At 51.1% G+C, this 27129-nt stretch overlaps 1 protein-coding gene across 2 annotated transcripts; it reads left to right on the top strand.

Annotated features, from left to right (window-relative positions):
* Positions 1–718: 718 nt before the first annotated feature.
* TNIP2 (TNFAIP3 interacting protein 2) lies at positions 719–25958 on the top strand. 2 transcript variants are annotated; one of them, XM_070462598.1, is made up of 6 exons: positions 719–1148; positions 22106–22393; positions 23812–23901; positions 24247–24495; positions 24842–24961; positions 25210–25958. In XM_070462598.1, the coding sequence occupies exons 1-6, from the start codon at positions 870–872 to the stop codon at positions 25756–25758; spliced, it is 1575 nt and encodes a 524-aa protein (XP_070318699.1). In that variant the 5' UTR covers positions 719–869; the 3' UTR covers positions 25759–25958. The 2 variants fall into 2 exon arrangements, with proteins under 2 accessions (XP_070318699.1, XP_070318700.1); XM_070462599.1 differs by having other exon boundaries at positions 720–1148; positions 25361–25724.
* Positions 25959–27129: the final 1171 nt, after the last annotated feature.

The following is a 27129-nucleotide window of genomic DNA, read 5'->3' as shown; positions in this document are numbered from 1 at the left end:
AAGAGCAGTTCCTGCACCTCGGAGAGGGGGTGCGGGCACTGGAGTCTCTCTAGTGGGCTGGGTACCTCGCCGGGCTGTTCCTGGAAGGCTCGGCGTGGCAGCCGGCCTGCAGACCGGGGGTCCGGACCCACGCTCGGGGCTAAAACTCGGGGTCGTCTCGGGCCACTTCTTTCCCTTCCGTCAGTAGCGACATAGAGGCCGTTTGAGCCCTCTCCGGGCCCGACTCTCTGAAAGCTCCAGCGACACCAGGCAATGAGGCCGCTGGGACAGGCCAGGAACCCGCGGGTGAAGAGGACCCCGGAGGGTGGGGACCCCGGCGGGTGGGGACCCCGGCGGGTGGCCAAGGTCCGGGCGGCAGGTGGGGCCCAGATCTCCTCGAGGGCGGGGCCTGGAGACTCGGCGGGGGAGGGACCAGGCTCTGCGTTTGGGCGGGGCCTGCGAGGGCGGGACCAAGCTGACCGCGGGGCGGGGCCTGGCGGCTCGGCGGGAGGCGGGGCCACGTTGCCCGTGGGGGCGGGACCTGATGGTTTGGCGGGAGGCGGGACCAGGCTCTCCGTGGGGGCGGGGTCTGCCTCTCGGCGAAGGCGGGACCACAGTGTCCGCGAGGGGCGGGGTCTGGAGGCTCGGCGGGAGGCGGGGTCAAACTCTTCGTGTGGGAGGGGCCTGGAGGCTCGGCGGGAGGCGGGGTCAGACTCTGCGTGGGGGCGGGGCCTGCATCTCGGCGCGGGGCGGGCTCGGGATCTCCGCGGAGGGCGGGGCGCGCCGGGAAAAGTTCCGGGAAGGTGGGCCGCCCCCTCCTCACCATCCCCTGCCCAAACCCGGCGCGGAAGTTGCCGGCGGTCCGCGCCGTCCCGGCCAGGTCCGCAGCCATGTCGTCCGGGGATGCGGAGTCCGCGGGGCGACAGGGCGCCCCGCGCGCGGCTGCCGCGCTTTGCGGCCTGTACCACGAGGCGGGGCAGCGGCTGAGGCGCCTGCAAGACCAGCTGGCGGCCCGGGACGCCCTCATCGCGCGCCTCCGCGCCCGGCTCGCCGCGCTCGAGGGGGACACGGCACCGTCGCTCGTGGACGCGCTGCTGGAGCAGGTGGCGCGCTTCCGGGAGCAGCTGCGGCAGCGGGACGGCGGCGCCGCGGAGGCCGCGCTGCGCCAGGTGCGGGGCGGCGGGGCCAGGCTTCCCAGGGGCTTCCCGGGGGCGCGTGTCCCCGGAGGGTGCGTGCGGCCGTCGGGTGTGAGGCGTGCGTGGCCTGCCGCGGCTGAGCCGTTGTGTCTGTGGGGTGCTGGGCGGTGCGCGCCGCGAGAGGTGTAAGGGCTGTGGGTCGTGCGGGTGCGCGTTGCGTTCTGAGGGGTCCGCACCCGCGTGGGGTCTGAGGGCTGTGTCTGCCGGTGTGAATTCTGAGGGGATGTGTGTGCCTGTGATGGGTTTTGAGGGGTCTGACCCTTGTTGCGTCTGAAGGAGTGTGTCTTGCTCCCTCAGGTTCTGAGAGGTGTGTGTCCCTGTTGGCTGAGGGGTGTTTGTCCTGTCTGATTATATGGGACGTGTGTCGAGTCGATTCTGAGGAGTGTGTGCACGTTAGTGTGTGTGTGGTGGTACCATGTGGGGCCTGAGGGGTGTGGGTGCATATTGGTTATGAAGGGTGTGTTTGTTTCAGCGTTGGTTCTGAGGGGTGTTTGTGACCATGTTGGGCTCTTAGTGTTGTGTGTGTGTATTTCTGAGGTGAGTGTGTCTTGGCTTCTGGGGGATGGTGTGCCTTTGTGGAGTCCGATGGTTGCGTCCCGAAGGTTCCGAGGCGTGCGCGCCCATGTTGAGGCCGCGTATGCTTGCGCCTTCCTTGGGTCCTGAGGGATCTGTGCTCCCGGGTTAGTTAAGGGTTGTGTGTCATGCTGGTTCTGAGGGGTGTTTGTCCGCGTTGGGTTCTGAGGCTCTGTACCTTTGGTTGTGCTGAGTGGTCTGCTCCCTGGTTGGCTTCTGACGGATGTGTGTGCCTGTGGGGCTCTGAGGCCTGTCATTGTTGGGTGTGGATCCTCCCGTCTCGGTCCTGAAGGGTGTCTGTGTTGGTTCTGAGGAGTGTGTGTTTCTTCCATGTTGGGTTCTGGAGGGTGTGTATGTCCATTTCTGTGCCTGTGTTAGTTCTAAGGGTTGTTGTGTCCCTGTTGTTTCTTGGGTATGTGTTGTACTAGTTTGAGTGATCTGCTCCCCTGTTGGGTCTGAGGACTGTGTCTACCCGGGCTCAGTTCTGAGAGGTGTTTGTACTTTTACGGATTCTAAAGGATGTGTGTCTGTACCAGGTCTGAGTGGTGTCTGTGTGTGTTGATTTTGGGTGCTCGGTGTATTTACCCCTACTGCATCTGAGATGTGTGTGTGCGCCTGTGTAGAGTCTGAGGGTGTGTCTGCTCCTGTGGTGGGTTCTGAAGGGTAATGTTCCCTGGTTGTGTTGAGGGGTGTGTGTACATGTGTTAATTCTGAGGGTTATGTGCTCATTTTAGATCTGAGGGCTGTGTGCCTGTGTTGTGTCTGAGGGTTATGTGTGCCCATGTTAATTCTAAGGAGTATGTGGTTGTGTTGTTTTTAATTAACTTATTTAACATTTATTTTTAATTGGAGGATAATTGCTTTACAATATTGTGTTGATTTCTGCCATATATCAACATGAGTCAGCCATGGGAATACATCTGTCCCCTTCCTCTTGAACCTTCCTCCTACCCCCCCATCCCCCCTCTCTAGGGTGTCACAGAGCACTGAATTTGAGCTGTGTTATACAGCAACTTACACTGTAAAATAGTGGCTGTCTGTTTTATACACGGTAATGTATATGCTACTCCGAATCCATCCCATTCTCCTTCCCCCTTGTGTTGGTTTCGAGGTGTGTTTGTACATGTTGGTGTCTGAGTGGCATGTGTGTGTGTGTGACTAGGGTCTGTGGGTTGAGTCTGTGTTGTGAAGGGTTTGTTCCTGTGTTGGGTTTTGATGGTTTGTCTGCATTGGTTCTGAATGTGTGTGTGTCCATGGTGGGTCTGACGGGTGTGTGTTCACAGTGGGTCCGAGGAGTCTGTGTCCGTGTTGGCATTGAGGGCTGTGTTTCCTAGTTGTGTTCTGAGCGGTGTGTGCCCGTTTTTGGTACAGAGAGTATTTGTCCATGTTGCTTGTGAGGCATGTGGGCCCCCATGTTGAATCTGAGGAGTGTGTTTCTGTTTTGGGTTGATGAGTGTGTGTTTGTGTTGTGTCTGAGGTTGTGTTGCACATATTGGATCTCATGTTTTTGCTCCCATGTTCAGTTGAGGAAAGGGTGCCGTTTCGGTTCTGAGGAGTGGAGTCCTTTTTGGTTCTCAGGCATGTGTGTGCCCGTGTTGTGTCTGTGGGTAGCGTCTGAGTCATTCTCAGTAGTATATCTGTCTGTGTTAGGTGTGAGGGGTGTGTGTGTGTTGGCTCTGAAGGGCGTCTGCTTGTGCTGGGTTCTGAGCGGAGTTTTCCCATATGGGTCTGAGGAGTGTGTTCATCTCTGCTGGTTTCTGAATCATATATGTTCTGAGTGGTGTGTGTGTCTGTGTGTGTGTTTTGAGTTCTGAGGGGTGTGGATGCTCATTTGGGCTCTGAGAGGTATGTACGTGTGTTAGATTCTGTAGGTTGTCTTGTCTGTGATGGTTTTGAGGGCTGTGCGTGTGCCGGTATTGAATCTTTAACTGTTGTGCACCGGCTGAATTCAGAGGGGTCTGCTCCCATGTTGGGTCTGAGGGGTGTGTATCTGTATTGGGTTGTTGGGTGTGTGCCTGTGTGGTGGTATATGAGGCATACGAGCACTTGAATTTGGTTCCCAGGGGTGTTTTTACCTGTGTTGGGTCTTGGGTTTGTGCCCATTTTAGGTTTTGAAGGACGCACATGCATGATCAATTCTGAGGGGTCTGTTGCTCTGCCGGGTTTTGAAGAGTGTGAGCGCCCACAGTGGGCACTCAGGGGTGTGTGCGTGTCCATGCTGGGTCTGAAAGGTGTGTGTACCTTTGGGTTCTGAGGGGTGTGAGCCTGTGTTGGGTCTTAGGGATGAGTGTGGGTGTTATTTGTGTTTGGAGTGTGTGTGCACATGAAAGGTTCTATGTATGTGTGTGTGCATGTTGACTTCTGCGTTGTGTGCACAGGCATGGGGCTCGGGTGTATGTGTAGTTCATGACTCTAGGCTCCTGGTGTGTGTGTTGTGTTAGGTTCAGGGCCGTGTGAACCCTAATGTCCTGGGTCCTTTTAGCCCCAGTTGTAACACCTCTGCTCTGCTGGGAGTGATGGCAGAGTGGGAAGCTGCCAGTATCTGAAAACAGACTTAAATCCTTACTTTCCCACTTTCTTATCCTTGTCATTGATATTATGTCTGTCTGCATGAAATATCATTAAATACCCAAATCAGGAGCAAGAGTAATAGTATTCTCCTACAGCAGCTGTTTGGAAGTGCCACAGACATTTTGGTGAGCTCTGATCCCATTTGGCACATCACTATTATCCAGGTTTTCCCAGGGAAGAATATAGGCCTGCAAAAGAGAATGTTTTTTTTTTTTTCAAAGAATTTTTACTGCCAGGCTTGGCCCTGCAGCCAAGAGTGAAAGACAGACGTGCCTTTTTTTTTCTTTTTATAAAAGTAATTTTGAATATCTGAGCAATTGAGGAAAAAGTAAAGAATAAGATAGCCACCGTAATGGCACTGCAGAGAGATAACAAGCGCTAATATTTTGGCATGCCTCGTCCCTGGTTTTCCTTTAACTATAGGGTTTGTATGCATTTGGCATGGTTGAATTCATGCTGTCTTCTACAGTTTTACTTAATATCATGTGGTTTGCTGAAAGTTTTACTTTTGTTTAGGGTTTTCAGGATTCCTTAACAAAAGAAACAAATCATTACACAGACAATGCACGCTCAGTTGCTTCAGACAGGCTCTTGGTTTCACTTTGTGAATCATGAGACTTCTTGGACCCTAGAGGCTAGCCAGACCTGCAGGGTCTCAAGAGATTCCAAGACCCTCTCTCTGTTGTATCTGAAGTACCACTTGATTTACTGGTAACAACCGATGTGCTGGGGAGTAGGCACGTCATCCCGGCAGTGACCAAGCAGGTCAGAAGCAGGTCAGAGGCTTGCTGTTCCGCATCTGAAGCCTGGACAAGACTACTTCCATTTTAATTTCCCTAACATCATGATGTCAATATTTTCTTGTCTGCATCGTTTTAGATGGCTTTTGAAGATAGATGTCTTCTACAGATGGCTAAAAAACACATGAAAAGATGCTCAACATCACTCATTATCAAAGAAATGCAAATCAAAACCACAATGAGGTACCATTACACGCCAGTCAGGATGGCTGCTATCCAAAAGTCTACAAGCAATAAATGCTGGAGAGGGTGTGGAGAAAAGGGAACCCTCTTACACTGTTGGTGGGAATGCAAACTAGTACAGCCGCTATGGAGAACAGTGTGGAGATTTCTTAAAAAGCTGGAAATAGAACTGCCATATGACCCAGCAATCCCACTTCTGGGCATACACACTGAGGAAACCAGATCTGAAAGAGACACGTGCACCCCAGTGTTCATCGCAGCACTGTTTATAATAGCCAGGACATGGAAGCAACCTAGATGCCCATCAGCAGACGAATGGATAAGGAAGCTGTGGTACATATATACCATGGAATATTACTCAGCCATTAAAAAGAATTCATTTGAATCAGTTCTAATGAGATGGATGAAACTGGAGCCCATTATACAGAGTGAAGTAAGCCAGAAAGACAAAGACCATTACAGTATACTAACACATATATATGGAATTTAGAAAGATGGTAACGATAACCCTATATGCAAAACAGAAAAAGAGACACAGATGTATAGAACAGACTTTTGGACTCTGTGGGAGAAGGCGAGGGTGGGATGTTTCAAGAGAACAGCATCGAAACATGTATATTATCTAGGATGAAACAGATCACCAGCCCAGGTTGGATGCATGAGACAAGTGCTCGGGGCTGGTGCACTGGGAAGACCCAGAGGGATCGGGTGGAGAGGGAGGTGGGAGGGGGGATCGGGATGGGGAATACATGTAAATCCATGGCTGATTCATGTCAATGTATGACAAAGACCACTACAATATTGTAAAGTAATTAGCCTCCAATTAATAAAAATAAATGAAATAAAAATAAAAATCAGTAAGGTCAAAAGAAAATCTACAAAGCTGAGGGGAAAAAAATAAAGATTTTAACACTCTTAAAAAAAAAAAAAGAAGATAGATGTCTTCCCCAGTCCAGCTCTCTCCCTCTTCCTGGGGAAAGTGGGTTGTAACTCATCAGGGTAGCAGGAAGTCACGTAGTCTGCACCACTGACCTTACGCTGTGGACACCAGGAGCTACAGATGGGTATAGAGTGGGGCCTGGAGCCCATCACTCCCAGAGCAGGATTCTGCTGGCCACAGTGCTCAGTTGCCATGTCTTCCCAGCATCCCGTGGCCCCCAGCCTCTAACCAAAGCTCAGATAGAATCCAGTCTGTAGTTCTAGTACTACTGGTCCTTTTACCTATGACATGTGCATTCTGGTTCAGGATTTTAAATTATTTAAGGAGCAGTGAAATGGTCTGGTGTCTTATGGAGTTGTCCGTTTGTTGCTTACCCTTGCATATCTCTGGGGCTGGTCACAAAGCCTGTGGAAGGATGGAGAGGGGTATGCCTCCCGGAGGCCCCGGGCTCACTGAAGTGACTGCAGAGTGAAGGCGATGAGAGGAGTTGGTTGGCTCGCTCGTCTCATCAGTGGCCATGTCAGCCAGGTGCTTCGGAGCAGAGTGGGACCACGTGAGCCAGGCCGGTGAGGACCGAGGGCTCCCAGGGAAGACGCTGAGGCTCCCAGGTGTGGAAGGACGGCCAGGTCGTCAGAGCATCTGTGGCCAGGCTGTAGTCCGTGTGTGGTGGGGCCAGATCAGTCTTGAGAATTCTGATCTTTTTTGCCGCCACAGTGGGGCTCAGAGCATACCTTATTTGTCACACGAGGCCTGGACGGATGACTGCATAGCTCTTCCAGTTAAGACTTTCTGGAATAATGGTGCTGACTCACTGTGCGGCCTGTAATTACTCAGCCCTGTCTCATCACTGCCTGGGTGCTAGCCTCATGGACCCTGCTTGGCCCTGATACATCAGCTTGTGCTGTTCCTTCTGCCTTGCTGTTTATGAGTGGAGTAGCGTACACTCTTTAAAATAGGTTATATTAGGTTTTGTGTGTATGTATTCGATGTGTGTTTGTTTCTTTTTTTTTTTTTTTTACCATCTGTCTCCATACCTCTTTTAATCTTGTGTAACAAACTGTATATCCATCAAACAATAATTTCCCATCTCTCTATTTTGTCCTGCCCCACCCCACTAGCAACCACCATTTTACTTTATCTCTGTGATTTTGACTACTGTAGATACCTCCTATAAATGGGATAATACACTATCTTTTCATGACTAGTTTATTTCACTTAGCATGATGTCCTCAGGGTTCATCTGTGTTGTAACATGTGTCAGAATTTCCTTCCTTTTTCAGGCTTCATTATATGTGTATACCACATTTTGCTTTTGTCTATTCATCTGTTGCTGGACACTTGGGGTTTCTTCATGCTTTAGCTCCTACAAATATCACTGCTGTTATGAACATAAGTGTGTAAATATCTCTTTGAGATCCTGCTTTCAGTTCTTTTGGGTCTTTATCCAGAAGTGGAATTGCCAAATTGCTGGATTGTGTGATATTTCTATTTTTAATTTCTTGAGGGACTTCCATACTGTTTTTCCACAGTGGCTGTACCATTTTACATTCCCATAAACAGGGCAGAAGGGTTCCAGTTTCTCCACATCCTAACTGACATTGCTATTTTCTGTAGTTTTGTTAGTAGGCAGCCTAATAGGTGTGTGGTAATTTAGTACAAGGGCTTCCCTGTTGGCTCAGTGGTAAAGAATCCACCTGCCAGTGCAGGAGACGCGGGTTTGATCCCTGGGTTGGGAAGATCCCCTGGAGAAGGAACAGCAACCCACTCCAGTGTTCTTGCCTGGGACAGCCCGTGGACAGAGGAGCCTGGCGGGGTGCAGTCTGTGGGTTCACAAAGAGTTGGAGGTGACTGAGCAACTAAACAACAACAATTTAGTACAAAATTATTGTAGTGTTGCTTTGCAATTTCTTTCTTTTTTTTTTTGCAATTTCTTATAATGATAAGTGACGTTGAGCATCATTTCGTGTGCTTATTAGCCATTTGTATATTTTCTTTGAAATGTCAAGTCCTTTGCCCAGTTTTAAAGATACTTACTTACTTGGTTGCATCAGGTCTTAGTCGCGGCATGCGGGATCTTTGGTTGTGGCGCATGGGCTCTCGTCGCAGCGCGCAGGCTGCAGTGCCTGCTGGCTCAGCAGCTGCGGCACACAGGTTCTGCGGGTGTGGCTCGTAGGCCTAGCTGCTCTGCGGTGGGATCTTAATTTCCCGACCAGGGATTATCCTGGCGTCCCCTGCATCGCAGGGTGGATTTTTAACCACTGGACCACAGGGAGGTCCTTGCCTGTTTTTGAACTGGGTTATTTTGTTGAATTTCAGGAGTAATCTATATGTGCTGGATACTAATCCCTTATCAGATATATAATTTGCAAATATTTCATCGCATTCTGTAGGTTGCCTTTTTGCTCCATGCTGCTAAGTCATTTCAGTCGTGTCCGACTCTTAGCGACCCCATGGACTGCAGCCCACCAGGCTCCTCCGTCCGTGGGATTTTCCAGGCAAGAGCACTGGAGTAGGGTGCCATTGCCTTCTCCAATGGATAGTGTCTTTTCCTGTGCAAAATTTTTAAACTTTCATTTAAAAAGTTGCAAATCTGTCTGTGTTTTTTTCTGCTACCCGTGCCTCGGGTGCCGTACCCAAGAAATCATTGTCAGATGCAATGTTACGAAGATTTTGCCATATGTTTCTTCTAAGAGTTTTATAGTTTAAGGTGTTACGTTGAAGTGTTTGGTCCATTTTGAGGTAATTGTCATGTATTTTTTAAAAACTGTTTATTTTTGGCTGCAGTAGGTCTGTGCTGCTGTGCCTGGCTCTGGCTGTGGTGAGTGGACTTCTCACTGCAGCGGCTTCTCTTGTTGTGGGACAAGGGCTCTGGGGCATGCAGGCTTCGGGAGCTGTGGCACGTGGGCTTAGTCACTCCGCATTGTGTGGGTTCTTCCCAGACCAGGGATTGGACCTGTGTCCTCTGCATTGGCAGGTGGATTCTTAACCACTGGCCCGCCACACAAATCCTCGTGTGTGGTTTTAGATCAAGGTCCAACTTCATGCTTTGGCATGTGGATATCCAGTTTTCCCAGCACCATTTTTTGAAAAGACTGTCTTTTCCCCATTGAAAGGTCTTAGGACTCTTCTCTGGAGAAGGAAATGGCAACCCACTCCAGTGTTCTTGCCTGGAGAATCCCAGGGATGGGGTCGCGCAGAGTTCCACACGACTGAAGTGACTTAGCAGCAGTACCCTTCTCAAAACCATTTGTCTATGCAGGGTTATTTCTGGGCTCTGTATTGTTTTCACTGGTCTCTATGTTTGTCTTTATGTCAGTGCTGTACTGTTTTGATTACTGAAGCTTTGTAATAAGTTTTGAAATCAGGAAGTGTTCTTTTTTTTTTTTTAAATATTGCTTTGGCTATTTGGGGTCCTTTCAGATTGCATATGAATTTTATGATCAGTTATTCTATTTCTGCAAAAAAAGAATCATTGAGATTTTTCAGTTTTTGTCTGGGCTGCACAGCTCACAGGTTCCAAAGCTCCAAAGAATAGCAAGGAGAGATAAGAAAGCCTTCCTCAGTGATCAATGCAAAGAAATAGAGGAAAACAATAGAATGGGAAAGACTAGAGATCTCTTTAAGAAAATTAGAGATACCAAGGGAACATTTCATGCAAAGATGGGCACAATAAAGGACAGAAATGGTATGGACCTAACAGAAGCAGAAGATATTAAGAAGAGGTGGCAAGAATACACAGAAGAACTATACAAAAAATATCTTCATGACCCAGATAACCACGATGGTGTGATCACTCACCTAGAGCCAGACATTCTGGAGTGCAAAGTCAAGTGGGCCTTAGGAAGCATCACTACAAACAAAGCTAGTGGAGGTGATGGAATTCCAGTTGAGCTATTTCAAATCCTAAAAGGTGATGCTGTGAAAGTATTGCACTCAGTATGCCAGCAAATCTGGAAAACTCAGCAGTGGCCACAGGACTGGAAAAGGTCAGTTTCATTCCAATCCCAAAGAAAGGCAAAGCCAAAGAATGCTCAAAGTACTGCACAGTTGTACTCGTCTCACACGCTAGCAAAGTGATGCTCAAAATTCTCCAAGCCAGGCTTCAGCAGTACATGAACTCTGAATTTCTAGATGTTTAAGCTGGATTTAGAAAAGACAGTGAAAGTGAAAGTCACTCAGTCGTGTCCAACTCTTTGCAACCTATACAGTCCATGGAATTCTCCAGGCCAGAATACTGGAGTGGGTAGCCTTTCCCTTCTCCAGGGGATCTTCCCAACCTAGGGACTGAACCCAGGTCTCCCACATTGCAGCTGGATTCTTTACCAGCTGAGCCACAGGGAAGCCCAAGAACACTCGAGTAGGGAGCCCATCCCTTCTGCAGTGGCTCTTCCGAACCCCGGAATTGAACTGGGGTCTTCTGCGTAACAGGAGGATTCTTTATCAACTGAGCTATCAGGGAAGCCAGAAAAGGCAGAGGAACCAGAGGTCAAATTGCCAGCATCCTTTGGATCATAGAAAAAGCAAGAGAATTCCAGAAAAACATCTGTTTTATTGACTATGCCAAAGCCTTTGACTGTGTGGATCACAACAAACTTTGGAAAATTCTTAAAGAGATGGGAATACCAGACCACCTTACCTGCCTCCTGAGAAATCTGTATGCAGGTCAAGAAGCAACAGTTAGAACCAGGCATGGAACAACGGACTGGTTCAAAATTGGGAAAGGAGTACGTCAAGGCTGCATATTGTCACCCTGCTTATTTAACTTATATGCAGAGTACATCATGTGAAATGCTGGGCTGGATAAAGCACAAACTGGAATCAAGATTTCCGGAAGAAATATCAATAACCTCAGATATGCAGATGACACCACCCTTATGGCAGAAAGCAAAGAGGAACTAAAGAGCCTCTTGATGAAAGTGAAAGAGGGGAGTGTAAAAGCTGTTTTAAAACTCAATATTCAGAAAGCAAAGATTATGGTGTCCGGTCCCATCACTTCATGGCAAACAAATGGGGAAACAATGGAAACAGTGACAGACTTTTATTTTCTTGGGCTCCAGAATCACTGCAGATGGTGACTGCAGCCATGAAATTAAAAGACACCTGCTCCTTGGAAGAAAAGCTATGACAAACCTAGACAGCATGTTTAAAAAGCAGAGACATCACTTTGCCAACAAAGGTCTGTATAGTCAAAGCTATGGTTTTTCCAGTAGTCATGTATGGATGTGAGAGTTGGACCATGAAGAAGGCTGAATGCCAAAGAATTGATGCTTTTGAAATGTGATGCTGGAGAAAACCCTTGAGAGTCCCTTGGATAGCAAGGAGATTCAACCAGTCCATCCTAAAGGAAATCAGTCCTGAATATTCACTGGAAGGACTGATGCTGAAGCTGAAGATCCAATACTTTGGCCACCTGATGCAAAGAACTGACTCATTTGAAAAGACCCTGATGCTGGGAAAGATTGAAGGCAGGAGGAGAAGGGAACGACAGAGGATGAGATGGTTGGATGGCATCACCGACTTGATGGACATGAGTTTGAGCAAGCTCTGGGAGTTGGTGATGGACAGGGAAGCCTGGCGTGCTGCAGTCCATGGGGTTGCAAAGAGTTGGACACGACTGAGCAACTGAGCTGAACTGCACAGCTTGCGAGATCTTAGTTCCCTGACCAGGGATTGAACCCAGTCCACAGCCGTGAGAACACTTGAGTCCTAACCACTGGATTGCTGGGGGATTCCCTGGGATTTTGATAGAGATCACATTGACTTTGTAGATCACGTTGAATAATATTGACAAGATTAAATTTCCTTATCTTTGAACATTGGATATATTTCCATTTATTTATGTCTTCTTTAATTTTGGGGGGAGACATGTTGTGTGGCATGTGGGATCTTAGTTTCTGATCAAACCTACACCCCCTGCGCTGGGAGAGGGAGTCTTAACCACTGGACCACCCTAGAAGTTCTTTAATTTCTGTCAGTAATATTTTATAGCTTTCACTGTACAAGTCTTTCACCTCCTTGATTAAATTAATTCCTAAGCATTCTTTTTGATGCTGTTTTAAGTGGAATTGGCTTTGTAATTTTCCCCCCAGATTCTTCATTGTTAGTGTATTGAAATACAGCAGTGCATGGTTTTCATGTGTTCATTTGTATCCTGCTCAATTGCTGGATTCATTTATTCTCTCCAACAGGGGTGTGTGTGTGTGAATGTGTGTGTGTGTGTATGTGCATGTGTGATCTTAAGAGTTTTCTATATGTATCTGCCAACATATCATCTGCCAACAGGTATCATTTTACTTCCTTTCCAATTGGATGTGTTTTGTCTCTTTTTCTTGCCTAATTGCTCTGGCTAGAATTTCCAGGACTATGTTGAATAGTAGTGATGAAAGCCAGTATCCTTGTCTTGTTTTTTTTTTTTTTTTTCCTTGTCTTGTTTTTGATCTTAGAGGAAAAACTTTCAGTCTTCTACTATTGAGTATGGTATTTGCAGCTGGTGACTACAGTCATGAAAGTAAAAGACACTCCTTGGAAGCAAAGCTATGACAAACCTAGACAGTGTATTAAAAAGAAGAGACATTACTTTGCTGACAAAGGTCTGTATAGTCAAAGCTGTGGTTTTTCCAGTAGTCATGTATGGATGTGAGAGTTGGACCATAAAGAAGGCTGAGCGCTGAAGAACTGATGCTTTCAAATTGTGGTGCTGGAGAAGACTCTTGAGAATCTCTTGGACTGCAAGGAGATCAAACGAATGAATCTGAAATCAACTCTTGAGTATTCATTGGAAGGACTGATGCTGAAGTTGAAGCTCCAATACTTTGGCCACCTGATGCCAAGAGCCAACTCATTAGAAAAGACCCCGATGCTGGGAAAGATTGAGGGCAAGAGGAGGAGAAGGGAGTGACAGAGGATAAGACGGTTGGATGGCGTCACGGACTCAACAGACATCAGTTGAGCACACTGGGAGATGGGTTGCAAAGAGTTGGACGTAACTTTGCCACTGAACAGCGACATGTTATTTGCTGTGGGTTTTTCATGTGATTTTTGTTATGCAGAAGTCGTTTTATTTTGTTCCTGTGTGTTGCATGTTTTTATTATGAAAGTGTTGAATTTTTTCAAGTGCCTTTCTGCATCACTTGATATGATCATATGTTTTCTTCCCCTTCCTTCTAATAATGTAGTGTGTTACATTGATCAACTCCTTCCTCCCTCCCTTCCTTTTTTTGATGAAATATGTTTGTGAATGTAACCACAGCAGAGTACTGTTATTACCTAAATCTACATGTAACAAATGTGATGAAAAATGTTGTGATTAGGAAAGATTAATAGTAGCACTCTCATTTCATTGCAAGAAATTGATGCTGTCATAGATAGAAAACAAACATGAAACACATAATTTCGTTGGAAAACCTCATTCTCATATTGTTATTGCTTATTAGATATTAATCAACAGTTACCTAATTGTCTTCAGATATGGTGTGTGAACTTGGAGGAGGGCATGGCATCCCACTCCAGTGTTCTTGCCTAAAGAAGCCCATGGACAGAAGAGCCTGGTGAGCTACAGTCCATGAGGTCACAGAGAGTGAGACATGACTGAGTGAGCATGCATGCATGCACTTTATTGAGAATTTTTGCATCATTGTTCATAAGGGATATTAGTCTGTTGCTGTCTTGTGTCTTTGTCTGGCTGCTGACCTCAGAATAAGTTAGGAAATGTTCCCTCCTCTTCAGTTTTTTGGAAGAGTTTGGGAGGAATTGGTATTATGAATATTTCTTATTTAAATACTGGATAGAATTCACTGATAAAATATTCAGTTTCAAGACTTTTTTTTGGTAGGGAGATCTTTTTAAAAAATGACCTCTTTCTGGCTGGCTGGGCCTTCGCTGCCGTGCAGGCTTTGCTCTAGCTGCGGAGGGCAGGGGCTAGTCTGCCGCGCGGCGCGGGCCTCTGCGTGGCTTCTCTCTGGGAGCGCGGGCTCCCGTCGGTGTTCCCGGGCTCCGGGGCTCGGGCTGATAGTTGCGGCGCACGGGCTTAGTCGCTCTGCAGCATCTGGGCTCTTCCCTGATCAGGGTTTGAACCCGTGTCTTCTGCACTGACAGGTGGATTCTTTACCACTGAGCCACCAGGGCAGCCCTGTGCGCAGGTTTTTGATACTGATTCAGTCTCCTTACTATTGATGGTTAGATGTCTGTTCAGTTTTTGTTTCTCTGTGATTTGGTTTTGGTAGAAATTGTGTTTCTAAGAATTTGTTTCATCTAGATGATCTGATTTGCTGGTTTATAGTTCATAGTACTCATTTGTAATATTTTTATTTTCATAGAATTGGCAGTAATATCTCTGCTTACATTGCTCATTTTAATAATTAGTGTCTTCTTTCTGTTTGTAATCTGTCTAGCTAAACTTTTAGCCATTTTGCTGATCTTTATGAAGAACCACCTTTTGGTTTCATTGATTTCTCTTATAGTTTTTCTGTTCTCTATTTCATTTATCTCTGCCCTAATCTTTATTTTTCCTCCCTTTTGCTAGCTTTGGATTTAGTTTGTTCTTTCTTTTCTAGTTCCTTAGCTTGTAAAGTTATATTGCTGATTGGAGATCTTTCTAAGTTTTATTTTTGTTGTTCAGTCACTAAGTCATGTCCAACTCTTTGTGACCCCATGGACTGCAGCACACCAGGCTTCCCTGTCCTTTACCATCTCCTGGAGTTTGCTCAAACTCATGTCCATTGAGTCGATGATGCCATCCAACCATCTCATCCTCTGCTGTCCCCTTCTCCTCCTGCCCTCAGTCTTTCCCAGCATCAGGGTCTTTTTCCAGTGAGTCAGCTCTTCGCATCAGGTGGCCAAAGTATTGGAGCTTCAGCATCAGTCCTTCCAATGAATATTCAGGGTTGATTTCCTTTAGGATTGACTGGTTTGACACTCTTTGCTGTCTAAAGGACTCTCCAGCACCACAGTTCAAAAACATCAAGTCTTTGGCGCTCAGCCTTCTTAATGGTCCAGCTCTCACATTCATACATGACTACTGGAGAAACCAGAGCTTTGACTATACACCCACCGTAGAGCCGCCTGGTGGGTGATCCACAAACTGGAGAACAGTTATACCAAAGAGGTTCAAACACTGTTGGGAAAGTTCTGTGGGCCACAGCAGACTTCCCAACCTGGCTCTCTGGCAAAGGGACTGGCTTCCCAGGGAATGTGATCTTGAAGTCAGCGGGATGTGATTACAGAAGGTCAAAGGACTGGGGAAAGAGGCAAAACCTTGTGTGCACCAGGACCCAGGAGAAAGGGGCAGTGCCCCCCCAGGAGCCTGAGCCAGACTTGCCTGGGAGTGTGTGAGAGTCTCTGGCGGAGGCGAGCTGTGCGCTCAGGGGCACTGGCAGCAGCAGCCCCGGGAGGCGCGGCCTGCTGGCCGCAGCCCTCTTGGCGAAGCTCTCCATCACCCCTACCTTAGAGCCTACAGCCTGCAGTACAGATGGCGACTCTCGGACTGGATGGCCTCAGGCCAAACTACCGGGAAGAAGCACAGCCCCACCCACCAGCAGAAAGTTGGATTAAAGATTCAACTGAGCATGGCCTGCCCACCAGAGCAAGACCCAATTTTCCCCACAGCCAGTCCCTCCCATCAGGAAGCTTGCACAAACCTCTTATCCTTCATCCATCAGAGGGCAGACAGAATGAAAACCACAATCACAGAAAACTAACCAAAATGATCACATGGACCACAGCCTTGTCTAATTCAATGAAACTATGAGCCATGCTGTGTAGGGCCACCCAAGACGGATGGGTCATGGTGGAGAGTTTTGACAAAATGTGGTCCACTGGAGAAGGGAATGGCAAACCACTTCAGCATTCTTGCCTTGAAAACCCCATGAACAGTATGAAAAGGCAAAAAGATGTGACACTGGAAGATGAACTCCCCAGGTTGGTAGGTGCCCAGTATATTACTGGAGAAGTAGCTCCAGAAGAATGAAAAGGTGAGCCAAAGTGGAAACAACGCCCAGTTGTGGATGTGTCTGGTGGTGAAAGTAAAGTCCGGTGCCATAAACAAAAAGATTGCTTAGGAACCAGGAATATTAGGTCCATGAACCAAGGTAAATTGATTTACCTTGGTCAAACGAGTGAAATCGACATTTTAAGAATTAGTACACTAAAATGGATGACAATGGGCGAATTTAACTCAGATGACTGTTACATCTACTACTGTGGGCAAGAATCCCATAGAAGAAATGGAGTAGCCCTCACAGGTCAAAAGAAATGCAGTACTTGGGTGCAATCTCAAAAATGACAGAATGATCTTGGTTTGTTTCCAAGGCAAACCATTCAATATCACAGTAATCCAAGTCTATGCCCCAACCACTAATGCTGAAGAAGCTGAAGTTGAATGGTTCTATGAAGACCTACAAGACCTTCTAGAACTAACACCAAAAAAAGATGTCCTTTTCATCATAGGGGACTGGAATGCAAAAGTAGGAAGTCAAGAGATACCTGGAGTAACAGGCAAGTTTGGCCTTGGAGTACAAAATGAAGCAGGGCAAAGGCTAACAGAGAACTCACTGGTCATAGCAAACACCCTCTTCCAACAACACAAGAGATGACTCTACACATGGACATCACCAGATGGTCAATACCAAAATCAGATTGATTATGTTCTTTGCAGCCAAAGATGGAGAAGCTCCACACAGTCAGCAAAAATAAGACCAGGAGTTGACTGTGGCTCCCGTAGTGAGTTCCTTATTGCCAAATTCAGACTTAAATTGAAGAAAGTAGGGAAAGCCACTAGCCTATTCAGGTATGACATAAATCAAATCTCTTATGATTATACAATGGAATTTTGACAAATAGATTCAGGAGATTGGATTTGATAGACAGAGTGCCTGAAGAACTATGGATGGAGGTTCATAACATTGTACAGGAGGTGGTGATCAAAACCATCCCCAAGAAAAAGAAATGCAACAAGGCAAAATGGTTGTCTGAGGAGGCCTCACAAACAGCTGAGAAAAGAAGAGAAATGAAAGGCAAAGAAGAAAAGGAAAGCCATCTGAATGCTGAGTTCTATAGACTAGTAAGGAGAGATAAGAAAGCCTTAAGTGAACAATGCAAAGAAATAGAGGAAAACAATAAAATGGGAAATACTAGAGATGTCTCCAAGAAAAGTAGAAATAGCAAGGGAACATTTCGTGCAAACATGGGCATGATAGAGGACAGAAACAGTATGGACCTAACAGAACTAGAAGAGGTGGCAAGAATACACAGAAGAACTACACAAAAAAGGTCTTAATGACCCAGATAACCACAATGTTGTGATCACTCACCTAGAGCCAGACATCCTGGAATGCGAAGTCAAGTGGGTCTTAGGAAGCATCACTGTGAACAAAGCTAGTAGATAGAGGTGATTGATTTCCAGCTGAGCTATTTTAGATCCTAAAAGATGATGTTAAATTGCTGCACTCAGTATGTCTATAAATTTGGAAAACTCAGCAGTGGCCACAGGACTGGAAAAGGTCAGTTTTCATTCCAATCCCAAACAGAAGGGCAATGCCAAAGAATGTTCAAACTACCACACAATTGCACTCATTTCACATGCTAGCAAGGTAATGCTCAAAATCCTTCAAGCTAGGCTTCAACAGTACATGAACCAAGAACTTCCAGATGTACAAGCTGGATTTAGAAAAGGCAGAGGAACCAGAAATCAAATTGCCAGCATCCGTTGGATCATAGAAGAAAGCAAAGGAATTCCAGAAAAACATCTGCTTCATTGACTATGCAAAAGCCTTTGACTGTGTGGATCATTCTTCAAGAGATGGGAATACCAGACCATCTTACCTGCTTCCTGAGAAATCTGTATGCAGGTCAAGAAGCAACAGTTAGAACCAGACATAGAACAACGGACTGGTTCCAAATTGGGGAAAGAGTATGTCAAGGGTGTATATTGTCACCCTGCTTATTTAACTTATATGCAGAGTACATCATGAGAAATGCTGGGCTGGAGGAAGCACAAGCTGGAATCAAGATTGCTGGGAGAAAATATCAATAACCTCAGATATGCAGATGACACCACCCTAATGGTAGAAAGCAAAGAGGAACTAAAGAGCCTCTTGATGAAAGTGAAAGAGGAGAGTGAAAAAGCTGGCTTAAAACTCAACATTCAAAAAACTAAGATCATGGCATCTGGTCCCATCACTTCATTCATGGCAAATAGATGGGGAAACAATGGAAACAATGAGAGACTTTATTTTTGGGGGCTCCAAAATCACTGCAGATAGTGACTGCAGCCATGAAATCTTTTAAAAGACGCTTGCTGCTTGGAAGAAAAGCTATGACTGACCTAGAAGCATATTAAAAAGCAGAGACATTACTTTGCTGACAAAGGTTCCTGTAGCCAAAGCTATGGTTGTTCCAGTAGTCATGTATGGATGTGAGAGTTGGACCATAAAGAAGTCTTGAGCACTGAAACATTGATGCTTTTGAACTGTGGTGTTGGAGAAGACTGTTGAGAGTCCCTTGGACTGTGGGGAGATCCAACCGGTCAATTGTAAAGGAAATCAACCCTGAATAGTCTTTGGAAGGACTGATCCTGAAGCCAAAGCTCCAATACTTTGGCTACCTGATGTGAAGAAATGACTCACTGGAGGGCTGGGTGCTGGGAGGAGGTACTCATGTCCGCTGGCCAGGTCCAGAGAGAGACCTCTTTTCCTCCTTTGGCCCAGCGGTGAGGTCATCAGGGCCGAAAGGAAGGACGAAGTAGTGGCCTTTCAAGAATGGGCCTTGCCCGGCTTGGCTCTGACGCCATGATGTCAGAGGGTAGTGAGGTGCGACGGGCTGATGGCGCGCCAGCGCCGGATGCCTTTGGGCAAGATCCCCGCTGGCAGGGTTGATCCGCTGATGCTTCTCACACCCGTTGTCGCCAGTGCACAAAGAGCAGAGACATTACTTTGCTGATTTCTCGTGCACCTGGTGCTGGACGTGGCCCATCTGCCAGGGCCTGACCTCACTTCCTCACCTGCCGCCCTCGAGGACACCTGCTGTCCCCTTGCCGCCTTCATGAGTGAGTCCCTGACATGGAACAAGGACCCAGGGCAGCACCTTCCCCGAGGCCTTTGCCAAGAGAGCCAGGCGGGCTCACTCTTCTAATGGAGTTTCCCTCCCTTCCTGTCTTTCTTGTCACTTCTAGAGCGAAGTCTGAGGAAAACGGGGAAAAGAGTCCTCTTAAAACCCCGAGGGGGTCTCTGGTGCTCCAGTGCTTAGGACCCTGCACGTTCACCGCCACGGGCCTGGGTTCGATCCCTGGTCGGGAAACTGAGAGCCTGTAAGCTGCGTGGAAAAATTTCCCTGAGAGAAAGAGGACGAGGCTTTCGGAGGATTTTCTGGTCACCTGGTTAGATGCTGCCATCATGTGCTGGGCTTATCTGTGGATGGGGCGTCACCGATGCTCAGGGAGCAGCTCTCACCTCACGGACGTGGGTTTGGGCCCAGGGAGGGACCCAGAGCCTGGCCGTGCTCCTGAGTCCCCCAGTTGTTTAATTTTATTGAGGTATAGCTGATTTAGTGTTTGATTAATTCCTTCTATACAGCAAAGTGAGTCCGTTACACGTACACATGTAACTGTGCGTGTGTATGGGTCTGTGTTAGCCGCTTAGTCGTGTCTGGCTCTTTGCAGCACCATGGACTGAGGCCCACCAGGGTCCTCTGCCCGTGGGGTTTCCGGAAGAATCCTGGAGTGGGCTGCCGTGCCCTCCTCCAGGGCGTCTTCCCAACCCAGGGGTTGGACCCAGGCGGATTCTTTACCGTCTGAGCCCAAACATGTGTGTGTATGTGCATAGTATATGCTCTTTCTCGTATTCTTTCCCGTGTGGTCCGTCACAGGATATTGGACACAGCTCCCCGCGCGGTCCAGTAGGGCCTTGTTGTTCGTTCATTCTCTGTGTAATGGTGCGCGTCCCCTAATCCCAGACTCCACCCCAGCCCTCCCGCACTCCCCTTGCCCCTCGGCAACCACAAGAGGGTCCTCCGTGTGTCAGTGTTTCTGTGTGGTGGGTGTGTTTGTGTCATATTGTAGGTCCCACGTACATGCGATATATGGTGTTTGTCTCTCTTTCTTGACTTTATTTTTTTATTTTTATTTTTTTCTTTCTCTGTCTTGACTTTAGTATGATAACCTCTAGGTCCATCCCATCAATTCCTTTTTTTTTTTTAATATTTTATTTATTTAGCTGTGCCAAGTCTTAGGTTTAGCATGTGGGATCTGGTTCCCTGACAAGGGATGGAACTCAGGCCCCCTGCATTGGGAGCTTGGAATCCCAGCTGCTGGACCAGCAGGGAAATCCCCACAGTCACTTCCTAACCCCAGGCTTAGGCAGACCCAGCCATGAGACTTGGAGGGATGTGTCCCGGGGCTGTGTGTGCATAAGGGCATGCTAGCTGGAGGTGTGTGCTTGGTCAGCTGTGCTCTGGTGTGAGGCTCCAGGCTGTAGTTGAAAAGAAGAGGCAGGTTGTGTGCTGCTGTGGGACACATTATTTTACCAAGGAGCAGAAAAGCAGGGCACCAGGACAGTGCCATCAGACCCGTTAGTGTAAGAATACATGTGCCACACATGCGTGTCAACACCCTGGCAAGACCCCTGGCCAGATCGTGAGTAGTGGTTGCCTCTGGAGAGTGTAGCTGCCAATGCAGGAGACACAGAGACTTCGGCTCGATTCCTGGGTGGGGAAGACCCCCTGGAGGAGGGCACGGCAGCGCACTGCAGCGCTCGAGCCTGGAGAACCCCATGGACAGAGGAGCCTGGTGGGCTGCGGTCTGTGGGCCACACAGAGGCGGACAAGACTGAGCAGGCACAGCACTAAGGCAGCAGATATCGATCTGCTCTAGAGGCCAGGGGCCCCGCATCAGGGTCTTCTCCTCAGCTTCCAGTGGCTGCTGGCATCCTTGGTGTCCACTGGCTTGTGGACACAGCACTCCAGTCTCTGCCTTTCGCCACACGTGGCCTCTTCTGTGTCCATACTTGCCTCTTATGAGGACACTGGACGTTAGATTAGGGTCCATCTAATCCAGGGTGCCTTCATCTTAACTAATTACATCCTCACAGACTGAACAGCTCTTTGGAAATAGCTAAATGAAGTCACGTTCCCAGGTGTCGGGGTGAGAACGTGGGCATGGCTTTGGGGGCTGCCCACCGCAGGGGAGTTTCTGCTCTTTCTTTCAAGAGGTTTGGGATTGCCACACTTAGTAATTTGATGATGTAAAATCTAACATTATTAGTTTGCTCTTGAAAACAGAATTTTAGATGATGTTTCAGATGGAACTTTTGGGGCTGAAAACTCCTGAGTTAATCATCCATCTAGAAGCCAGCCTTCGAATGAACCGTGTTTGAACGTGTTTGTTACCTACAGATGGGTGTCTCTGCCTGACTGTCTTCTGCTTTGTGACAATTTATTTCTGATGTTGCTTCTTTCAGTCAGATCAGTTCAGTTCAGTCTCTCAGTTGTGTCCGACTCTTTGCGACCCCATGGACTGCAGCACGCCAGCCAGGGCCTCCCTGTCCATCACCAACTCTCGGAGCTTGCTCAAACTCATGTCCATCGAGTCAGTGATGCCATCCAACCATCTCATCCTCTGTCGTCCCCTTCTCCTCCTGCCTTCAATCTTTCCCAGCATCAGGGTCTTTTCCAATGAGTCAGTTCTTTGAATCAGGTGGCCAAAGTACTGGAGTTTCAGCTTCAGCATCAGTCCTTCCAGTGAATATTCAGGACTGATTTCCTTTAGGATGAACTGGTTGGATCTCCTTGCAGTCCAAGGGACTCTTTTAAGAGTCTTCCTAAGTCTTCTCCGGCACCACAGTCAGATCAGCTGTGCTTTTAAATCTTCCCCTTAGGAAATTGAGAGACTCTCGGAGCAGCTGGAGGAGAAGGAGCAGGAGGCACAGCACCTCCTGAGCCAGCCGGGGCTCGAGCGGGAGAAGGAGGTGGCCCTGCTGCGGAGGAGCGTGGCGGAGAAGGAGCGGGCCCGGGCCGCCAGCCACGTCCTGTGTCGCTCCCTGGCCGACGAGACCCACCAGCTGCGGCGGACCCTGGCCGCCACGGCCCACATGTGCCAGCATCTGGCCAAGTGTCTGGATGAACGCCAGGGGGCACCGGGGGCCGCGGGGGAGCAGAGCCCTGAGGTAGGCCCTGGGGTCAGCAGGCCTCGCCTTGCGCCTCGGGGAGGGTCTGGGCTGTCTGCCTCTGGGGATTTCCTCGAAGACGGTGGGGCCTGCAGAATGTCCCCCGAAAGCCAACCTGCAGTTCCCCCGGGCCCAGTGGGGAGGTGGCCCTGCGGTCTCCCCAGCCTCGGCGGGAGCAGGGGAGTAGCAGGGCCGGGTGGGGCAGAAGGGGTGTCCTGAGCGAGCGCTGACGTGTGGAGTGGCCGGGTGCCCACACTCCAAGCACTGGGGGGCCTCTGTGTGAGCAGCGCTGGCCCAAGGGGGCCTCGGGCCTGGGCAGGGAGGACACGGGGCCCCACTTGGTGCTGTGCCCCCTGCCTGGCACTACTCGGGATGGGGCCTATGGGGGAGAGCAGTGCGGGTGCAGGGGAGCCGGTGGGTTTCAGCATCAGGAAGCCCCCACCGGAGAAACCAGGGGGCTCCTCTGGGGGCTGTCGGGAGCAGGGCCTGCGGGGTCCTGGCGGTGCAGGGGGCTGTGACAAGTTGGCTGAGAAGCGCGCCCTGGGTGTGGGGCGGTGGGGAGGAACCCTGCAGCCCCCTAGCAGCAGCTCTGCGGGGCGCGGGGGAGGGCCTCGGTCTGAGAATCCCCGTCTCCTGGGGGTGGAGCCCACGAAAAGGGAACCTCAGAAAGAACACGGCACATTTGAGAAACCAGAGTGCTCTCTGGGCAGGCCGTGCACTCGTATGATTCTGAGTCACAGGGCCCTTTCTCTCTGGGGATCTGAAAGCCTGTCGTGGTTGGCCTGGGCGCGCCTGGGCCGAGGCACTAAGCCGGCGTCATTTCTCAGCACTGGTCTTGGCCGAGTCAGCGGGGTTTCCCGAGCCCGCCGGGTTAGCACACGCAGTTCCTTTGTCATTCGAGGGGAATTCTCACAATAATGTCACCGCCATCCATCCGCTTTGTTAAATGACTGAATTTTTGATGGCCTTTCGGTTAGCCCCGCCCACCCTGCTGGGAGTGGGTCAGCACGCCGGCTCTTCTAGGCGTGAATCCCGGCAGCCTCGCCACCCCGGGGAGGTTGTCGTGGACAGTCAGCGCCTGAAGCTGACCGTGGTCATCCGGACATGACACACCCGAAGGGAACGACGGCGGGCACGAGGGAGGGGCCTGCTCCTGGCGGCCGGGGGCCCTGGGCCGGGAAGTTCTCTGGTCACAGCGAGCTCGGCTTCCTGCCCCCGCTGCGCCCCGGCCCTCAGCCCTGTGACGCTGGGCGGTCTCCCGCATGTGGTGGGCTTGGGTGTCCCAGGACCACCCTCCCTTCGGAAGTGCCTGTCCTTTCCTGTCTCTGTCACACCTGCTGCAAGGCGGCTGCAGCTCCGTCTGCGAGTCGGTGCCCGGAAGGTGCGGTCACATGGGGTCTGGTCCCTTTCTCGTGCAGCCCGAGTGTGCGGACAGGGACGCCTCTGTGCACGCGGTGGTTGAGAAGTTACGGGAGGAGAACCGGGTGCTGAGGCAGAAGGTGACTCACGTGAGTGTCTGAGATCGCACTCGGGCCTAGCGCCCCGCACGAACTGCGGGTGAGGGGTCGCCCCTGCCCTGAGGCCGCTTCGGCTGATACACAGGGTCCCCAAAGGCCCGACACATTTGCCCAAAAGGATGTGTTGAGCACGCCTGGTTGTCCTCCACCTCCAGGTTAATTCGCGTGTTGCTAAATGAGGTGCAGGGATCACTGTCAATCCAGCGTTCAAGCAGCGACTCCGCCATCACCGCGTCCCGGTGGCACCCCCCCTCCCCCCGACCGGGCGGAGCCGGCCTCCACGTGGGGCTGGGCCTCGTATTCCGGGCGGGCTCGAGGCCACTTTCCGGCCCCCAGGTGGAGGACCTTAACGCGAGGTGGCAGCGCTACGACGCCAGCAGAGACGAATACGTGAGGGGGCTCCACGCGCAGCTGAAGGGCCTGCAGGCCACCCCGGAGCCTGAGCTGATGCGGAAGGAGGTCTCCCGGCTCAACGCGCAGTTGGAGGAGAAGATGGATGACTGCGCGGAAGCGCGGCGGGAGCTGGCGGCAGCGAAGAGCGCGAGGGACGCGGCGCTGGAGCGCGTGCAGATGCTGGAGCAGCAGGTGCGGCGGGCCGTGGGCGCCGGGGGGCGGGGCCGCCGCCTCCTGACGGGATAGGGGGACGGGCTTCCTCTTCCTCCAGACGCCGGGGGGCGGGGCTTCCTCCTCCTGACGGGATAGGGGGACGGGCTTCCTCTTCCTCCAGACGCCGGGGGGCGGGGCTTCCTCCTCCTGACGGGATAGGGGGACGGGCTTCCTCTTCCTCCAGACGCCGGGGGGGCGGGGCCTCCTCGCCTCCCGGGGAGCGGGGCCTCCTCCTCCTGACGGCATAGGGGGGCGGGCTTCCTCTTCCTCCAGACGCCGGGGGTCGGGGCCGCCACCTCCTGACGTGGGCGTCCGCTCTCCGCAGATCCTCGCCTACAAGGACGACTTCACGTCGGAGAGGGCCGACAGGGAGCGGGCGCAGAGCCGCATCCACGAGCTGGAGGAGCAGGTGGCCTTGCTGCAGCGCCAGGCATCCTGGAGACAGGTACAGCCGGGGTCTCCTCGGGCCCGGGGCGGGGGTCGTCTTCGTTTCTCCTTCGCGCACTTCGAGCCCTCCTGCGGCTGCCAAGACGTTGGTTCCGCGCCGGGCAGGGGCGCCGTGCCCAGCGCCTGCAAACCTCCGGGTGGCACGTGTACGTGCGTGGAGGGTGGCATCCGCCGGCCTGTCCTGGTCTCGCGGCCCCTCCGTGCTGCGGGTGGCCCCCACGTGGGCCTCTTCCCTCGTGGGCACAGGCAGGAGTTCCGGACCCCTCAGTCATCCTCGGCACGTCCTCGTTCGGGCCTCGGCACCAGAGTGAAGGTGTGGGTCCCACCAAGCGACGGACGGGGCTCCAGACACTGGAGCTGAGACCAGCCTCGGGAGCGGACTCCTGCCTTTTCCTAGGATTCGCGCGAGCCAGCCTCCTGCCGGATTCACACGGGGAGCAGATCTCCCAGATACTTAGAGACCGACGCTTCGGAGCCTGTGGCGGCCGGTGGCCGGAGGCCTGGGACGGGATCCCAGTGGCTGGACCTCCCCGCAGAGGGCGAGTGCTCGGGAGTGACCCAGAGAGGCCAGGGGGACCTGCAGTGCCCCCACTGCCTGCAGTGCTTCAGCGACGAGCAGGGCGAGGAGCTCTTCAGGCACGTGGCCGAGTGCTGCCAGTGAGCCCGGTGGCCCGTGGTGGGCGGGCCCCGCATCCGGATCGGGGCCCCCAGCACAGGCTGGGGGTGCTTTTGAGCCTCCTCCTCGGCTGCTCTTGGGTCAGCGGGAGCTTGCGGCGGGGCTGGCGGCAGAGGTAGGGGTTGGAACTTCTAGCGTGGAGCTGGTTTCCCAAGTAGCCAGGCGGAGGCCAGCACCTGGCCTTGCCCCCACCCGGCGGTGTGGAGCCGAACCCTGAGCTGTACTGAGACACGCTGCGCTGCGCTGGTGTCCGCCACGCCCCCAGAGGATGAACACTGATCATGTGACCTTTCTGTAATAAAGGAACTTGCTAAGCGGCTGCTGCGAGTGTGTGTGGGGGGCTGGGACGCAGGGGCCTGGCCGCACTCCACCGGGGCCTGAGTTAGCTGCGGACTGTTGCCTGTCGGGGCCTCCAGAGCTGTGTGGTCCAGCGTGGGCCCAGCCCAGGTGGGAGTCGAGGACAGGCTGAGCGCAGGGTGTGCAGGGCCACGGGGCCTGTCACCCCGCGAACCCTCAGGAGAGCCAGGAGGCTGGGGTTCCTCTCTCCCTTAGTGCGGGTGGGGAGGCGGCACAACAGCGGGGACACAGCTGGGATCTGAACCCCGCCACTGGCCCCCTGGCCCCGACCCTGCTGTGCGGTCTGCGTGAAGCAGCTGCCACCATGCGGGTGCCGTGCTGGCCCTCCCGCCTGGAGTGCGTGTGCCCTCTCTCTCCGGTTCTGCCCTCCTCCGGGGGTAGCTCAGGTGTCGACCCCTCCGTGGGATTCCCCACGCCCCCTGGTGTCCAGGAGCCTGACTGGAAGCCGTCGGTCTCAAGCGTCACGGGGAGCCTCCATCCTCAGGAGCTGGAGGACCTGGCAGACACCCAAGCGCTTCTTGCAGAGAAAGGAGCTGCAGGAGGGGAGCCCTCAGATCCTTGGCTGACCCCTGACCTGGGCAGGCTGAGAGCAAGACCCCACGAATCCTGCGGCAGGAACGCCGGGGCTGGCAGGCGGGACGCGTGAGCAGAGGCCCCGGCGGCTGCCCCTCAGGGTTAGGAGCGGCCACATACCTCGGTTTTTCTTTGAAACCCTCACGGGGCCACATTTTAGGAGTGAAGTTGACATCTTAGGGCAACACCAAAACATCCCGCTCTTCCAGGTAGCCAACCAGTAATCTACTGGCCTGCTGGACAAAACCCATCTTTCTTCAGACACAGGTAACAGAATCCACAGTCCAATATACAGTAACAAGTTCAGGGCATGTGGGGGAAAAGGCATAGTGAAGATACAGCCACACAAACACAAGCGAACCAGATGTATATGCAGATGGTACTAAAAGAAATATGGATACTATGGAGATTGTTGAGGCTGGTCAGAAGTACTTCTGGATAAAAATACAGAAAAATGTGCGGAGCATGGGGATGAGTAGACACGGATGAGTACTGATTGTTTAAAACAATAATGTCTTGAAGGTTTTTCAGACACGCAAACAACCATGAGAACTTTCTAG

Source organism: Odocoileus virginianus, unplaced genomic scaffold (assembly GCF_023699985.2).
Source record: "Odocoileus virginianus isolate 20LAN1187 ecotype Illinois unplaced genomic scaffold, Ovbor_1.2 Unplaced_Scaffold_5, whole genome shotgun sequence".
Classification (NCBI taxonomy): Eukaryota; Metazoa; Chordata; class Mammalia; order Artiodactyla; family Cervidae; genus Odocoileus; species Odocoileus virginianus.
The sequence above is the reverse complement of the archived record's forward strand: the minus strand, read 5'-3'. Positions and strand labels throughout refer to the sequence as shown.

Bases quoted from the DNA above. Each gene is read 5' to 3' on its own strand.
- TNIP2 (XM_070462598.1), top strand. From the start codon at position 870: ATGTCGTCCGGGGATGCGGAGTCCGCGGGGCGACAGGGCGCCCCGCGC. The intron at 22,394-23,811 runs GTAGGCCCTGGG...TTTCTCGTGCAG, and splicing joins CGGGGGAGCAGAGCCCTGAG to CCCGAGTGTGCGGACAGGGA. The intron at 23,902-24,246 runs GTGAGTGTCTGA...TCCGGCCCCCAG, and splicing joins TGAGGCAGAAGGTGACTCAC to GTGGAGGACCTTAACGCGAG.